The sequence below is a fragment of the Notechis scutatus genome, chromosome 1 (assembly GCF_049901735.1).
Source record: "Notechis scutatus isolate UNSWTSFEM ecotype Mainland chromosome 1, rNotScu1.2, whole genome shotgun sequence".
Lineage (NCBI taxonomy): Eukaryota > Metazoa > Chordata > Lepidosauria > Squamata > Elapidae > Notechis > Notechis scutatus.
Genome location: NC_142009.1, coordinates 230,279,911 through 230,298,160, shown reverse-complemented (window position 1 = coordinate 230,298,160; position 18,250 = coordinate 230,279,911). Strand labels below are relative to the sequence as shown.

General features: G+C 38.0%; 1 protein-coding gene across 5 annotated transcripts in view; it reads right to left on the bottom strand.

Moving 5' to 3' along the window:
• Window positions 1-18,250, bottom strand: part of COL18A1 (collagen type XVIII alpha 1 chain) — a 98,023-nt gene that overhangs the window by 44,859 nt on the left and 34,914 nt on the right. For 3 of the 5 annotated variants that reach the window (XM_026685364.2, XM_026685363.2, XM_087950576.1), the window contains exons 3-8: window positions 14,853-14,936; window positions 13,922-13,978; window positions 7,103-7,223; window positions 5,698-5,804; window positions 4,612-4,638; window positions 381-581 (exon numbers count right to left, since the gene is read on the bottom strand). In XM_026685364.2, coding sequence (XP_026541149.2) covers window positions 381-581; window positions 4,612-4,638; window positions 5,698-5,804; window positions 7,103-7,223; window positions 13,922-13,978; window positions 14,853-14,936 — 597 coding nt within the window. The remainder of the gene's footprint in view (window positions 1-380; window positions 582-4,611; window positions 4,639-5,697; window positions 5,805-7,102; window positions 7,224-13,921; window positions 13,979-14,852; window positions 14,937-18,250) is intronic. The other 2 variants (XM_087950578.1, XM_087950575.1) reach the window with 1 other exon arrangement.

The following is an 18,250-nucleotide window of genomic DNA, read 5'->3' as shown; positions in this document are numbered from 1 at the left end:
AGTTCCATGAATCCAAACTATTCACTTTATCGTATATGTATTCTAAATTGATAAATGATGATATGCAATATGGTAGAACGTTGGCAACAATATTGGTTTACAAGGCTGCCTTTAGGTTAAAAATCCCAATTTTCCTCAGCACACTTGGGATAAAACTGGACTCTGGTTCTGCTTGTTGCATATTGGTAAAAATCTGCCCAAACATAATAAGAAATGCTGTATGTGACATGAATCCAGTTAAAGCTGGTACCCTTGGCTATACCTTGCATGAATGCCAATGTATAGCAGCAATAAATTAATGAACTCTAAAGGGTAAGCTGGTCCAACCCCTTCATACATTTCTAGCTGAAGTCAACCATCATATTAAAAAGGTTACTTACAGGCTCTCCATCCTTTCCAGGTTGACCCTCTTTTCCAGGAAGTCCTGGTGGGCCCATGGCTCCTGGGTGCTCAACAGTAGAGCCATCATGCCTCATGATGGTTCCAGGAGGTCCTGGGGGCCCAATTGGACCTGGAAGCCCTGGAGTACCAGGCTCACCTTTCTGTCCTTTAGAGCCTGGATAGCCAAAGCCTGCACTTCCCTAAAGGGGAAGAAAATATGAAAAATGAAAACAAGACAAATATAATTTCTTCTACATTGGAAATGAACATGGGTAGGAATTATTATCTTCCCATTTCCTTCTGTCACATACCGGAAGTACTGCGACGGGCAACTTGAAGCCTCTAGTCACATTGGACTTCAGCCCCCATCAGCAAAGGACTATAGGAACTATTACTCAAAATTTCTAGAGGGCATCAGGCTGCTTCTCCCCTATGATAATATTAATTATTGTGTATTTGTGTTGTTTTCTAGCCTTAAATCAGAATTTATATTCATATAAGTTCAAGTACTTTACACAATACTATTTTGGAAGAAGGAGCAAGATCTACTGCTGGCAACTTGTTACCTATACATCAGAAACAACAATGCAAACAAATATGCTGGCCTGTGAGCAAAGGCTATGTAAGTATGCTATTGCCAAAGCAAATGAAATATATATTAAATCTTATTGCATGTCATGCCTTTACTACCCGCATGAATCTGATCTATGGATGCTATTTGCCCACTCCACCTGCCCATTTGGGACAGTGGAGGAAGCACACCCTCCAGAGGGGCAGGGATATAAACAATTTTCATGGTGGCTGAGAGTATGATTTTGGCAGATGCAGAGGGAAGGGGGAGAAATGGAGGCAGCTAAGGCCTTCAGTCCACTAAGGAGAAACAATACTAAAAAGTAAAAAGTTTTTACTTACTGCTAATTCTCTTTCCTAAAGGGAGGAAACATCCAGGAGACTCAAGGTCTAGACCAGGGGTGTCAAACTCATGGCCTGCGGTCTAGATGTGTCATGTGCTGGCCTTGCCCCCACCCGCGTTAGCAAAAGGGAAAAAAGTCCCAATACGTCGCATGATGCCGCCATGACAATGCAAGTTTGACACTCCAGTCTAGACACAGATCCTCTTTAATATCATAGCTAGCATTATTCCAGGAACGTCCCTATTTTTATTTGACTATTTTCTTTCCTGAAGAATTTGGGTTTCCAATTGCTTATGTTTTGAGCCATCCAGAATTTAGCAATGATTATTTATTCTTTTTTGCACAACAGGCCCTTTTCAAAGAATGCAGGTTAATAATTCATTGGGATAAACCTAGAAATATTTGACCTGTGTTTTGACCATTTGTCAGGGTGTTATATTGCTAATTGAGATTATTCTTTTCGGGAAATTAATTCTGTTTTGATCCCCCTAAATTCCAGGATATTTCCCCATCTTTGGTAGGTGCTTATGGAGGCTCTTCATTGCCCAATTTCTCCAGAACAGAGTATTAATGTATGTAGAGATTCTAGCACATATTTTAAAAGGCAAAAGGAGAGGAAAGCAATTGTTTTTTAAATGAAAGGAACTCTTATATTTCCTGCAATATTAGACTAAGCATAGGATGATTTAACTGCCTTGTAGAAACAGCTCAATAACATTAGTCTAAAAATAGGACTTCTTACCAAGCTGTTAAGCAGAAAAGCATTCCATTCAATCTCACGATGGAAAGTTGAGTGCTGTTTGCAACAAATATCTTAATTCCAAATTCTGCTAACACAATAAGCATCTTTCACTCCCCAGGCAAGTTCCAAGCAATGATTCATTTGGTACCAGTGGATGTTAGAGGCAAGTTAGCGCAACAGCAAATATAAAGAAGGGGATATCTCTATATTTAGGGATTCTGAGTGCAAGCCATCAAAATGAGTGTCTTAGTTTAAAAAAAAAATTTGTTTGTGTGCAAAGAATAGCAATTGCGCATAAATAACTGCACAAAGAAACTGTTGTGTTTTAGATGCAAACTCATTTGAATCAGGAAGGATTCCCTCAAACTAACGTAATTTCATTCTATCTTTTGCTGAAGCCTTGGGATTGGAAGATGTAAAAACAGAATTTGGAGGCTGTGGAGTTACCCTAGGGATAACTTACCCTATAAATAAATTAATGTCTGTATGATCTAATTTTACTTTAAAAGCATGCTGCCATGAGAAAGAATATTATTCATGGGCCTTGTCAAACTACTATGTTTCCTGGCTATTCTACTTCATTCCTACCCACTTTCTGTCTCACAAGAACTATTTTGATGAAACCAGGTAAGGCTCACTTTAGTCCAGCATTTTGTATTTCAAATAGCAGCCATATCTCTGCCAGGGACTTGGAGACATGAGCTTCTCCTGCAACTGTTTCCCCTACTACAGTTATTGGAGGCATATTGCCCCCAGTCCAGTAGTAATGAAGAGACTTCTAGATAAATACAATAGCCTTTGATTTGATTGACCTGTCTCAGTTTTCTATATCCCTGCCCACCCACTCAACAACTAGCTTACATTACTATCTACCGCTGACTGGGTTTGCAGTACACCAAACATTAGCCTACAATGGTGTTTGACAGGGATCTCTAAGGTCTTTCTCCCACTGCCACATATGATGCACTAACAAAGTGTATTTTGCCCAAAAGATAAGCACAGAGTCACTAGATAGTGAGATAGAAGTCATATAAATATAATAAACAAACAAAAATAAAAATACATAAACCAACCAACAAATAAATGGAAGGAAGAAGAAGCTAAAACCTTCTACTGGGCTCTAGCTGAAGGAGGGTTTAAGTGGAAAGGGAAAGGAACGTTCAAGCAAAAAGACAGCAAAAAGGGGAAGGGGGGATTTTCTCTCCATGACTTCTTCTGGAAAAGCGATAAAAACTAGCAAAAACTGAGGGGAACAACAGCAGCTCATGTTAATAATGAAATGATGAATTGGGAATGCAATCATTTTAAAGTCAGGCACTCGTGTTTTACTTTTTAACTTTGTTTTGATATATCATTTTATATATAGTTATCTTTCTAGTTGCATAAAATATGTATCCTCAATGTTTTTTTAAAAAAACACAAACAATTTGGATACCATGAGTTCTAATCCTGCCCTAGGCATGAAAGCCAGCTGGGTGACTTTGGGCCAGTCACTCTTTCTCAGCTCAATCCACCTCATAGTATTGTTGTGGTGGGAAAACAGGAGGAAGAAGGAGTATTAGGTATATTCACCATGCTTTAATAAAAATAATAAAGGTGAGAGAATAAAGAAATTATAAAATTTATAAACATAAAGTAGATTATGTATTTTTTTTTCCAAAAATCCCTGCTTCTGCTCAGAAAAATGATGACTTGTACACCTGCTGCCCTGGTTTACAGCAGAATTTCCAAAATGGAGAGATAAAGCTCCTTTAGGGAGATGCAGACAGAATCCAGGAAAGGTGAAGAAACTTTGAGTTGTACATTGTTAAAATAAATTCACCCTTCCCAAAGTTTTATTACATTGTTATCACTGTTCATTTCTGTTAATTTTGGCATTTGCCATTTTTGGAAAGGTGTGTACGTTAAGATTACGTTAAATAGAGATGTGATGGCAAAAGATTTAGAAAAGCATTCTCCAACCTTTCTGGGTTGGCAGCCTGGTGCAGGGGGTGTGAAGAGGGGATGGTTTTATGTAATGGGCAGGCATGTGTGAACTTGTGCACACAGCTTCATTTGTGGGAGCAGCGTGCGTGTGTGCTTGCCACTCACGAGTGGGGCTGTGAGTGCTGGCACCTGCCACTCGCCTGAGTTGGGCTGTGCACACACGCCCTGGTTGGAAATAAGCTATGGCCTGGTAGTGGGCTGGGGCCCATAGATTGGGGACTCCTGGTTTAGAAACCTCTGGTTTAGAGAGAACGCTGGTGTTGTTTATGTTCAGTGTTTTGTGGGAATTCAGCTATTTCTTTAGCATGTTGTGAACAAGGCTATTATGTTATCACGGGATGGACAACTATGGCACCTTTTCAACCTGTGGACTTCAACTCCCAGAATTCCTGAGACAGCAGGTTCACAAGTCGTAAAGGGGCCATAGTTGCCTACACCTGTGTTAAACCATGGTAATGTTTATTGCCTGAATTTAATTTACATATAGTGAAATAATTATTAGTATGTCAGATAAGTATGCCCTATATTCTCACCCCAATATTCCTTTAACACTTTTTTAGAGGCAAAAAAGTTTGTTGCAATGCTTACCTTTACACCCAGCTCCCCCTTTTCTCCCTACAAAAGCAAAAAGCAGAGCAAAGCAGAGCAAAGCAAAGCTTTTCAGTATTGCGTAATCTAACACACAACAAAATCCAACAATCAATCCAACATTAAGCAAAATTAATTATCCACCGAGCTGCTGTCTGAGGGAAAAGAAAGGAGCTACGTTGCTGCTAAAGCAGCTTTTTCTAGTTTAGAACATTCTAGATGTGTTGTTCTCCATCTCCCATCAGTTATTATTAGCTGGCTAGAGCAGGTGGGAGTTGTAATCCAACAGTGGGAATGCTTTGCGTTGGGAAAGGGAACATTTAACATTAAACGAATGCAGGCATCTCTTATGAACACACACACCAAGTTCACTTCCCATAAAGTTCACTTTGGTTCAAGAGCAATAAAAATATCAGTGACCAGACATTAGAAGGAAACAATTCTTCCTAAGAGAGGGGAATTTTTTTTTTTAAAAAAATCACCTTTACAAGAAGTTGTCTTTCCTCCTGATCTCACACATTCCAATGTTTACCTCCAAATGACTTTGGTCTTGGACAATCTTTCTATCCTTTTATTGGAAAAGTGAGAAAGTTCTACTACTTCAGATTTATGCCTTCCTCATCAGATGTTACCATTATTTAGAGAATAGAGGCAGGTGGCTAATTCTTTTCTCTTTAGTTTTTGATTACTATAGGCAATGGCAGGAAAACAAGTTTTCCCAGGCTGTCCATCTGAAATGCCTTTGTTTCCCATGCCGGCCTAGTTCTCATGCTGGCCCACCACACACCCAGAAATATGTTGTAGAAGATTCTCGTAAATTCATGAAATAATTGTTAAATGGTGGAAGGTCACTTCACTGCCTATTGGGAATCACCGTTTTCTTCGTTCAGATGGAATATCTAATGGAAGCAAGGCTCAGGATAGAGGGGCGGGAATGAAGGGGACAACTGGAATACCTTTAATAAAGGAGGAAAGAAAAGGGGGAGAGGCCGTCCTATTTTCCTTCTTTGAGTGAGCTTGATCACAACATGGTTGCCTTTCAATAAAAAGTAGGAAAGTAGAGCAAGCTGTTTATTGCTATTTCACCTTTTCTCCTTTATCACCGCTGGTTGACAAAACCCCAGTCCCAGGATCTCCTTTGGGGCCACGGCCCCCTTTCTCTCCAGGGTCTCCCTTTTCACCTTTGGTCCCACCTACAAGGAGAATGAAAAAGAATTGTGCAGAATTATCCACTTTGTGCAATACAGGAACCTGGAAACCAGAATGTTTGGTGTTCAGAGTTAAGTCAAAATTTAAAATGAACTGAATAGACGAGAGATTATTACTGTGAATTCTGTTTTAGGGAGATTATGTAGTACAGTGTTTCTCAACTTTAGCAATTTTAAGATGTGTGGCCTTCAACTCCCAAAATTCTGTTAAATGGGAATTCTGGGAGTTGAACGCCACACATCTTACAAATTGCTGACATTGAGAAACACTGTGCCAGTGCATAATCATACTATTGGCATGCATGGCATGTAAAAAGTATTCTTTTCATCAAATTAATGCATTAATTAAAAAATATATCACAAAGATTACTGACCCTTTCTGACATACTGTTAACACACATAGCACACATCACAACATCACTGAAAGCTATAATGTGACATACAAAAGGCCTACCAGTTAGCTACTATTTTTTGTTTTTTAAAAAATCCTTACTTTTGTGTAGCTTCACATTTGAACTTACTTACCAATAAACTGGTTCAACTGTAAAACTAGACTCTTCTCCACATCTCAGGTGACACATTCATTTACACACCTTTTCCTTCTCAATAAAAGGTGCAGAATTCTTTACTGTACTATGTCACCAATATTTCGGCTTGCTCTATACAAGCTTAACTTGGAGGATGTACAAGATTCTGATTACCTTTGTACTCCTTTCTGCACAGCTATGTGACAACATTCCCCACTTTTAAATTTTTTTGCTTTTATTTAAAAGAAAGTTGTATTTTAATGTTTTATATTGTTGTTTTTATCTTGTAAGCCACCTAGAGTCTTGAGGGCAAGATATGAATGTAATAAATAAATAAATAAAAGTTACATAAAGATTCCCCCAAAAGATAATATCTATAGATAGGTACATAGTTATTGAAGTTGTACTATTGTATAGAAATGTTCAATGTAACATTAGTAAGAGAGTTGTGAACATTGCTTGTTTTCATTACATGAAAAAAACACTTTTTTGTGCTTAATAGTAATATTATTATTATTATTATTATTATTATTAGTAGTAGTAGTAGTAGTAGTAGTAGTAACAAAAACGACAGCGTACACAGCAAACGAGATAACTATGCTGGGCTTTGTATCACAAATCACTAGTCGAACACTTCCCAAGTGTTTATTGTTGTTGTTGTTATTATTATTATTGTGATGATGATGATGATGATGATGATGATGATTATCCACTTTTTGATATATTTTTTGCCAGTACTAGGAAACAAGAACTTACTTGCAGGAACATATGTTGGCCTCTCAATATATTCAGTCTCCTCTAACTGCACAGTTTTTTTGGCAACGGCAGGGGAAGTAACAGGTGTGGGCAGTGGCAGGTTTGACAACAGAGGAATCACCTAGAGATAAAGAATTAAATTAGACCTCCTCTTGTACCAGAGCTGGCAACCCAAGACAAATAACTGATTCTGAAAAAGTGACTATTGGGTCAACAATTCTTCTCCTTCCCACTTACACATGAAGGGCATACACAATGCACACAAGCACAGAGGAAAGTTAGCCTGTTGGGGGAAAAGAATGAAGGATGAGCCTGCAACAACCCCTTCACATAATTCTTCTGTCCCATCAATTGCCAAAAGTTCTCTCAATTGTTCCCACTATCAGTCTGGCAATACTGAGGGAAAATGAACCAAGGAGAATACTGGGGGAAAATTAGGATAGGGAAAAATCCCATTGATGGCACAAAACTTGGTCATAGTCTTCATGTGGCCCTCAGTTAAAGGGTCTGATTTTGAGTTTTCTGCCTTGTTGTTTTTTTCCCTATTCAGATTGGTTAAGCAAGTTAATAACTAGACCCACAAACCCTGATAAGCTAAAGGTTAACTCATTTTTTTAGTATGATGTATGATTCCATCCACTGTGTAGTTTGCACAACAAGATTTATGATTGTGTCACATTTAAACCTACACAATTGTAGCTTATTCCGTCATTGTTAACAAAATCATGCTTGGCATGATGTGTGAATTCTTTTAAACTTGATTTCAGTCAAACTAAACTACAGAGCATTTAATTTTGCCTTAATTCAGTCTATTAAGTTTAGCATTAAGACATGTTATCAATGAAAGTTTCATGTTGTGAAGATATTGCTTTTTTAATATGCAAAAGTTCACTGCATTAACAGAACACTTGCCCACTTAACACCTTAATATTTAGCACTGGAGAAATTATGGTTTCGGTTAGTAAAAACAAACAGAAAAACTTGGAATGTTTCCCTATCATTATCAGACCTGAAATTGATAAATTGGACAAATTGTGTGAGAAAAGTTTTAAAAAAATATTTTATATTTTCTCATTCAGAAATGAAATATTTATTAAAGCAGTGATTTTTTAAAGAAAATATTGCATCAACAACTTCCTTCTATTGTAAATTTTAGAGAAAAGATTACAATACAATGTTACTGTCAGTCTAGTTGAGGGGTGGGAAGGGTTATTTTTATTTTTATAAAATCAGAACAAGCCTCATGCATGTGGGAAAAATGATATATATGGGGAAATATTCAAATATTTCATTCATTCTACATGCTTGTTAAACCTAGGTAATAAAACATTTTTAAAACTTTCCAGGTTTAAAAATGAGCATGTAATTAGCTTAACCAACATTGTAAAAATGATTGTACAATCAAGTCAGGTCAATGGTTAGTAGCTTCACAACTGCAACAACTTACAACCAAAAATCTGGACTCAGTTGTGGCCATAGGTTGAGGACTACCCATATGAAACAAAATGTTAAAAAATTATTATATTTATGTAGTTACTTACCAAGCACATCTAAATTATATTAAAGTAACCAAAATATCTTTACACTCCCCAAGGCACGTCACAACTTTTGAGCATCCCTAATGTTTGGAAATTGAAAGCTGAAAATTTTGACACGCCCTAAGTCCCATAGCATCACTTTTAACTTACAGGATATTTGTAAATTATTTCTGAAAGAAAGCAAGGGGAATACATAGAGTACAATCTCTAAAAGAAAAAAAATATTACTTCTTAAATCTTTCTGGATGGTCAAGTGAAAAGTGTGTGGTACTTTTCTCGCCCTGTTTGTTTTTAGGTTGGCTGTTTTTGCACTTGATTGTGATTTCTATATTTTTACTCTCCTTTCACTAGAAGGAAATGTAAGCATGCTATTTCCAGGTGGATCTCCAGTTCACTATAGCACTTCTCATCCTTTACCAGTCTCTATACAGTAGCTTTCTGTTGTTGTTAGAAGTTGGGCTCTGGGGATAAATTTCCACCCCTACATGCAGATATCTTCTTTTCTGTCAAGGACGGTGGCAGGGAAGCTTATGTTTAATATACATTGCACATACTGTATTTCCAATTTTCCACAGATGGTTCCTCTGGATAATACGTAATCCCTTTTGAATTTGTGAAAGTTCATGCATTTGAATAAAATCCATGGGTGATCATGTAGGACAACCATGTTTCTTGCCACTGGGTGGCACTTGTGCTCTGCATTCATCAAGTTTTCTTCACGGCATTAAGTGCCGGAGTTGGACATGCTATATGTCTACCATCATTTTCCACACAGTCGGCCTTTCCCGCCACACTTAGTGCTCTTTTCCTGTTTTGATAAAAAAGACTGTTGCCTGTGATATGATGCTTAAGCGTGACAGAGTAGGAATGGGGCACACAAATGGGATAGACTGAAATCTTTACTTAACTATGATGCTCACTGTGAGCTGGACTCTTGCAGCCCAGCTTCACAGATTTGCTACGAAAGTGAAATGGGAAGAGACAATGAAGGGTATATCTATAATACTTTAAGAGCTATCAGCACATTTTCTTATTTTCCTTTTGATTATTTTAAATTCATTGCATTGTTGATTTAAATGTTTCCAATATCATTAGGAACACTTGAAGTGGAAAAGTGAATGTACAAACAAACAAACAAACAAACAAACAAACAAGCAAACAAACAAACAAACAAACAAGTGGAGAAAATTAAAACTCACACTGTCTACTCTGCCTTGTATACAATATGTTACTTTATTTATGAGCTTGAGTCTTTGCATTATAGTGACTAGACAATTTTAAAATATTTCCATTGCTTCCACACTGATTAGTTGTCAAGATCTCTATGTAACTCTTTAAAAGACATGACAACTACAGTATATGTTTACTCACAAATATATTTCTAGCACACACACACATAGAGAGACTCACTCAAACACAGGGTGTAGTAGATCATAAGCTTTAAGATCTCTTGAATAATCACAGTCCAGTCTTACATATTACAATCCTGTGAATTCAATAATTAATCAATAAATGGACATTGGAGGGGGCGTGGAACCGTGGAAGTTGGCTTTATGCATAAGCCATACCTGTTTATTATGGCTGTGTGTTTGCTCATCCCTTCTCATATTTAATCATATTAAATGTGTTCAGAATAGATGCATACATTGAAGCTACTTGTGTCAAATATATAGAATATAAAAATAATTTAGGTATTACAAATTGTTACTGTTCCATTTATTCTAGAGGGGAAAGACAGAATACCACATCCAGAAAGATGTGAGGGGGTGCATTTCCCCTCCCTCAATTTTCTTCTCCCATACAGAACGTCTGCCAAATCTGTCTCAGAAATTTAGGGCATGTTTTGTAAATACAGAAAGTACTGCATGGAAAGAAAACATCCCCTCAACAGAATCATTTTCATTCAAAGGAGTATATATCTGAATTCTGCCTATTGTTATGTTTAAATGTACTTAATTGCATTAATGTATAAATTGTCTTTTCATCCAATGAATGCTCTGTGTTGCATACAATTAAGATTAAACAGCTATAGTAAATTACACACAGACACATCTGGAAAGAATTGGAAGACAAAAGTTTCATTACAAACAAAACAAAAAGAAGTCCTTCTATATCACCCATTCATGACTCTGTTGCTTTGACAATCCAATAATACTGGCCTTAATTTCTGTAAGTTGAGCAAAATCAAAACTGATATCAGGATGTGTAAAACTGTACTTTGGTAAAATAAACCATGGGAAGGTCATCCCTCTGTTGGTTGTTTTTTTGAAAATTGATCTTGCGCTATTTCTGGCAGAGTGGATGACGTTTATGTCAAAGTCAAACAGAGCTTTCTATTACTCCCTTGAGAAAAGATATAAAGGAAAATTAACTTTTGGGGAAAATACAAAACACACAAAACCCAAAATCCACCACTTATCTGTGTCCATAATAGTAATACCCATAAATCTTGTTAGAAAGAATTGCAGAAGCTGGGGAGTGGGTCTGTATTTTCCTGAATATGTAATGGTATGTGAGAATGACCTTGGGAGACCCTGAGAAAAGATGGAAACAGTGAGGAAAAGAGAGAGCATAGCTCATGGCCGCTTAGTGGGCAGAGCAAAAAGCTCAGGAGCCACCTCCCCCCCAAGTTATCAGCTCTAAAGAAGATGCCGGAAAAACTGTATTTTCAAACTTGTGAGATTCTGTTACTATTAAATGTTAGTTAATTAATGCTAATGTGAAAGAATCTGCTAAAGATTTTGTTCTCCAGCTCCCTCACCTTGTTCTCTGTTCTCTACCCATCCATCTTTTGGGTTATCATATTGTTGTGTTCATTTGTCATTGTTTATGTTAATGTTCTATTATTTTACTTCTGTACTATTTGCACTCCTTTCCTTTTTTTTCCCTACTTATTATTATAAGCCACCTAGAGTACTCCCATGGCAATTTAGTCAACAAATACATTTAAGAAATAAATAATATATATGGCCTTACAATAAAGCAGATTTAACCGCTATGGTCTGTTTCCTGTCTGGTCCACATGGTAAGATTGACAATATTATTATTCATTTTTGATAAAATTCTTGAATCAGTGTTCAGTGAAAGACAATAAAGGAGAAATAGGGACCCTATAGCTTGCTGAGCTACAGTCCTACAATATTCAAATATCAGCAATATTTGAAGGTTTCAAAATATCCTCTCCCCATCTAAAGGGCTACTAGCAAATTCAAACAATTTCTGTTCTTAGTAACAAAAGGAGATACTTCCAAATCCAATGTGTGGCAAGAGATGATATGTCACAATGGTAAGCTACCCATTGGGAGGTTAACATGGGAGGGTCTCCAACACAGCTGTGAAGCATCCTTGTGAGATGTACAACACAACTGAACATAGCCCCCAGTCCACACCCCAATGAAGGCCTAATGTCCACTGTTTCCTGTTAAACATGAAAAATAAATAAATCGTAACATTTGCTGAAGATCAACATGAAGTTGGAAAATTAAGAAAAAGAGATGGCTGCATTGCTTAGCCTTCTTAAACAGAAAACTGAAAACTGTGCCTAGAAGAGAAGTTTCAAACAAATTACACGTCAGTATCAATTATATGAAACAGTAAGTAATAAGAAGCTGATGCCAAGATCAGTGGGTTTATGCAATGCCATTCCAAAGGGGTAATGCTTACAAATGATACTGATAGAAAAAGAAGGGAATCAAAGAAAACAATCCTATTAGTTATGGTCAGTATTGTAGTGATAATTAGATGTGACCAACCAGAAACTAAAATTGTTGGCCTGAAGAGAATTCGTGGATTTTGCAATTATATGACATAGAAAATAATCAGCAGGAAGTCAGGAGTGCCTAGCTAAACATCTGCACATTGCCAACAAAACCACAATAGCACATCTCCATTGTGTAGAATCCATACACAAACTTATTCTTTAAACTTGTCTTCTCCTATATGATCTTTCTAATCTTTCATTAGCCAAAATTCTGGAGTCTCTCTTTCTCCTCTTTGCCTATCCATTTTATGTTCTAATCTCTCTGGACAGAATGGATTATGCTGGAACCCTGAGCTCAGCAAGAGTTCTTTCTAAAGTCTTTCCTATGAGAGCAAATCAGTTCAACATCAGGTTTCTTGTAAGGCAATTGATCAATCAGCAAACTGATATAGAATGGATACATGCCCACTAGGGGCTGATCATCACATGTTGACTTTTCCAAGATTGTGTACTGTTACCACCCAGATTTTTTTGCAAGTTAACACTACTTAGGCAACCTAATGCTTTATTGCTCAAATTGGTTGCCAAATGTTGCAATTCCTAGTCAGTATTGTGATTGTGCTACTGAAAACACATGCAACTCATAGTGTTGTCATGCTTCAAACTCAGTGAGATGATCTATGTAATTTTATTGTGCCTTACTATGTTTCCCCATACACTTGGTGTTGTGGTGAAAGACAGTTGCATTTTTAATGTATGAGGGAAAGTCAGGTTAAGTAGAGCGAGTCAATTGATTTGTTCCACTACTACAAACAAGGCAAAAGAAAATTGTTTTATATGCAACTTGTATATGCAATCTATACAATGTAAATTGTGCATTCTTTTTGCAAATGTGAAAGCCAGTTTTATTAAGGAAAATTGGATTTTATCTCTTATTGTGAGGGGGGAGGAAAGGAGGGAGGGAGATGTTTTAAGTTTTCAGTGAATTTCCAGGCAAAGCTGGGGTTGTAGTCTTGATTTTCATTTATTTCCATACCACTGTTTTTATCCACTATGTTATATAATTATGCAACACAATGTGCATTTATAGCTTATAACTACGTTTCATAAATAAGGTGGAACATTTCTGAGAGAAATAAATAAAAACATTTTCTGATCTTTTAAAATACATACTTCATATGCATTTCCCTAAGGGAAATCATTCAAGCTGATGCAAAAAAAACGAACTCTATTACAATCCGAGACCAGCAACATTCTGATATACATGGTCAGCTAATGGTTTGTAATCACTGCTGTTTCTCCTCTGCCTGCAGCAGCCCTGAGCATGTGATAAATGGTTCACCACAAGCAGATGCTAGCAGCTTGTCCAATTAAATCTCCTCATTGTGGGTTTAAGCAATACCATGAAACCAGACCACCCAATGTTACAAGTAGAGGAAAAAGGGAAGGACATGGAAGGATAAAGGGGAGGGAAAGGAACTGATGATGAGGTGAAAGAGAAATGGTGAAAAAGAAAGTGGAGGAAAGAAACTTTTATATTGGAAAATAATAACATGATTACAAAAATGGCATTATACTCACGCTTTCCTTTTCAGAAGATGGTTGCTTTATGTCTAATCCACTTCCACTACCACCACACTAAAGAGATTTTTTTAAAATACCAGTACATTAAACCAGCAGATATAGCTCCATTAAGAAAGAAAGAAAAAAAATAAGTGGTCTACATCAGAAATGTGGAAACAAAGCTATATAGATGCTGATGAACTACAATTCTTAATATATTACCCTGTTTTGGCATGCTAGTTGGGATACGGAGAACTGTAGTTCAGGAACATTTCAAAAGCTACAGCGTACCTAACTGGGTTTATCTTAATTTTTCTCATCGGCCACAATGCTTTAATATAAAATATTAGCAAAGCTGTATAGCCATCTGAACGGCAATCTTGGCTTAAATTGACTACTACTAGGTCTGATTCCATGGCCTCACTAACTTAATCTTCCTTTAAACTTCCATGTTTCCATTTCTTAGACACAAGGAGATTAAACACTTCTGCTTGTGTTTCAAATTAATAACAGCTGAGCATGTCACTTGACATTTTAAGTGTGATTGGTAAAAACAACTTAATAAAATATGTTTCAAGTTTAGCTAAGATTAATCAAAATTCAGTTAGATTTGGAAAATGCTACTGGAGGGAAATGTAGGTTTCACAGGAAGCCAAGATCATTCTCAGAAAGTTAAACTAAAATTCAGGTTCCAACATAACCTGTCCAGCATAAAGGGGCTCCCATGTATTCATATGTCCCAAAGGTGCTTTTTCCAAAAAGTTATTGGTTTTTTCTTTAAAAATGTTTCACTTCTCATCCGAGAAGCTTCAAAGAAAAAAAAATCAAGAAAGTCCGGTTGCCTTTTTGAAAAAGCACCTTTGGAACAACCATGAACTGAAAGTTTTGAGAATTTTCATAGACATATGTTTACATGTTGGAAAAAAATATCTGAGATAGAGTCACTCACCGTATCACAGTCATCATCTTCTTCGACACATTGGTAACCAGCAGCCCAAGGATTATCTTTTATTTTTAACTCTACAATGATGCCCTACAAAAGCAGAAACAAATATTACTAAATCTTCAGCTTCACAGAGGCAAAAAGAGCCTCACTCCCAGTTTAAGGAAATATAGAATTCCCAGGTCTGTGCCCCTCCCCGCCATGACCATTTTATTTTAAGTCAATATTTTTTATAACACAAACACTGTTAGCTTATGATTGAAGTATTAATACCCAATGGAAAAAATAAGAAATGTAAGGCAGGAGAACAAAATCAATACATTGTGCTTTGTAGCAGGAAGGGTTAGATTTAATCCTTTTAATTTTTTCCAGATTATTATTCTGATTGCAATGGCTTTTGGAAGATTGAGAGCACACAGATTTGGCATTTCCAACATTTATAAACTATTTACAGATTGCTGCTATTTTCTGCTGATCCTTTGCAATCTGGATGGCCAACTAGCAGCAAGGTGCATGATTTTGTAAGTCTAGTAACATTTCCTAAAAATAGTGGCTTCTAACTCAAAATCCAAGCACTGGTTGTTATGGTTGTCTTGTAATACCTTTAGACACAACTTGGCAGCACAGCACTAGCTCAAACAAACCATCTCAACGAGACACATCAAGATATTTTTCAAAGTGGGTTCATCCATTCAGTCTCTTTACCACGACTTCCAAGATGGCCAGTTTACCATTAGTTGAAAACATCACAACAGAACCTCCATCTAGCAGATTGAAGCTAGAGCCAAGTAATCTGGCAAAAACTTGTTTCTATCAGAAATTGCAATATGATTTTCAATTCTCTATTGCAGGGATCCACAACTTGTGGGACGTGTTCCACTACTGGGCCGCAGCCTGTTGGCCACCAGGCCATGTGAGTGGTTGGCCAGTGCGCACCCTTGAGCATGCACACGCAGCCCCCGAGCATCACACGCCTATTTGCATTGCGTGCATGCTCGCAGCCCCATTTGTGCGTGTGCAGGCACACATAAAGCTGCCTGCCCCTCCCCCACTCCAGGCCACCAATCCAGAAAGGTTGGGGAATCTGCTCTATTGGATGGAGGATTCTAAGGGAGGATCATAATTTCCAGGAGTCAGTTCAGGATTGTTTGCTCCCACCAAGCTATAGGGCTCTATGCCTCCATAGACATTTCTACTTAGCTCAGGGGTCCTCAACCCCTGGTCCATGGACCAGAACCAGTCTGTGGCATGCCAGCAACCAGGCCATGCAAATAAGAAAAACCCCATCTGTGGGATGCAGGTAATATGCAAAACCACAACCCCTCCGGTCCATGGAAAAACCTTTCTTCATGGAACTGGTCCTTGGTGCCCTAAAGATTGGGGGCTGCTGTCTTAGCTGATGAAGACAACAGAGCTTCACCAAGAAACCATAGAGCAGGGGGCAATAATTAGAGTAATATTGGCCTTTGGGAAGACCCTTGCCCTGGGGTCAACATTCTGTTTTGTGCTAAAAAAAATTTTTTAAGGGAGTGCTTGTTCAAAGTTATGGCCTTATAGCAGAAGCTTCCCCAGTGGCAGCTCCCGCAGCATTTTCTTCCTTTTCCTCCATATTGGAGCATACCTTTCAATTTATTATCTCTCACTTCAGAAGCTCAGAACAGTCTATTTCATGGCTCAAAAGGTAAGGCTTCTTTTTATTACGGAGAACAAGAAACATGTTTTAAAGGCCTGCCCTTGCCCTTGGCTTTGTCCTTCCAAAGGTTGCTCAAAACTTTGCCTGGGGCACTTACTGGAGGCCAAGGCACTTTCAGTCTGGCCCAACATGGCTCCCAACACTAGCAGCAGAAGGTACCACTATTCTTGCCACTCTCAAAATAAAGACATGGCAAGCGTCCACCATGCTTAAAACATCCATAAGAGGGTTGAATCACCAAACAGTCACATTCCATTCTGCTATTGCTTTTAGCCATTTTATCCATCACCAACAAATATCAGATATTTGTTTTTGCAGGGCAATATAAAGGAAATAAATGTGGAATATGAAGACTTGGAATATGAAGACATTGGAATATGAAGACTTGCATGCTAAAATGTTCCCACCTGTCTTAGGCACATGATACATAGTTGTCATATTGTTCAGATATGCCAGATCTTCAGATCGTGCATTAAGCAACTGAACTCCTTTATAAATTGATTTATGAAAGTACTTTACAATATTTTAATTATTATTAATTTTAAAAAGTTTCCATATAGGAAGTATGGAGCAGAGATGGTATTCAGAAGGTTCTGACCAGTTCTGGAGGACCGGTAGCAGAAATTTTGAGTAATTTGGAGAACCGGCAAATACCACCTCTGACTGGCCCTGCCCCCATCTATTCTCTGCCTCCCGAGTCCCAGCTGATAGGCTGGATCTTCTTTTGTTGCCCTGCACAGGAGAATGGAGCTGGGAAGCAGGTTAGTGGGGTGGGGAGGGAATAGGATTTTGAAGTATCCTTCCCCTGCCATGCCCATCAAGCCACGTCCACCAAGCCACATGGAGGTCAGATTTCTCCCAACATGAGCCTAGGTGCTTTGATTGGGAACACACACCTAGTGAACTGACTCTTAATCTACTGCCATTGATCTGGAAAAGACTAAAAGGACTCTGCAGTGGTTAAAGTAGATTACTTGTCTACCAATCATACCATAGTGTCAGATGAACCTTTGATATGCAAGGTTCTTTTTTAGGTAGGGATGAAAGCAGTGACATGCTTCCTACTATTCTGTGATTCATGATCGTCAGATTTTAGACAGACCCACGGTAAGAATTTTTCAGCCACATGACGGACTGCACAGCCAGTGAGCAGAATGAGCATGCAGATTTAAACAAGATTAAAGAATAAAGAAATGTCTCTCTGAGTCTGTGGAGGCCTTTCCTTTCAAGTTCACAACTTAGAAACGGAGAGCAGAACATGACTGTCAGGCAACTAGACGCCCCTTGGAATTATACACTGAGAACATTCTTGCTGTAGCCTGCCGATTTAATGGGGTCACAGACAAAAATCACAAGGAGGAGCAAGTTGTTGTTTTTTTACTCAGAGTTTTGTGTGTGCAGCTGGTTTTCAAAGCTGTTCTGAAGCAGGGATTCCAAGGTATTTTACAACACTCATCTCTTTTTCTCTCTGGGGTCATGAAAACTAAGCAACCCAAAAGAGGAGGCTATTCTGTGGGTGAAGTCATACTTCAGTACAAATCTGTGCTTGCCCAGATTTTTCTCTTCAGGAAAAAGTGAGAAATATCACTTTCCTAGCTCCAAACATCACATTGAGATGACTCAAGGAGCTAGTAGCTTGAGATCATCTTAAAGCGCACTAAGGGCAGCCATGGGCCATAGGATCCCAAACCTTCCCCCTCTTTCAACCTTC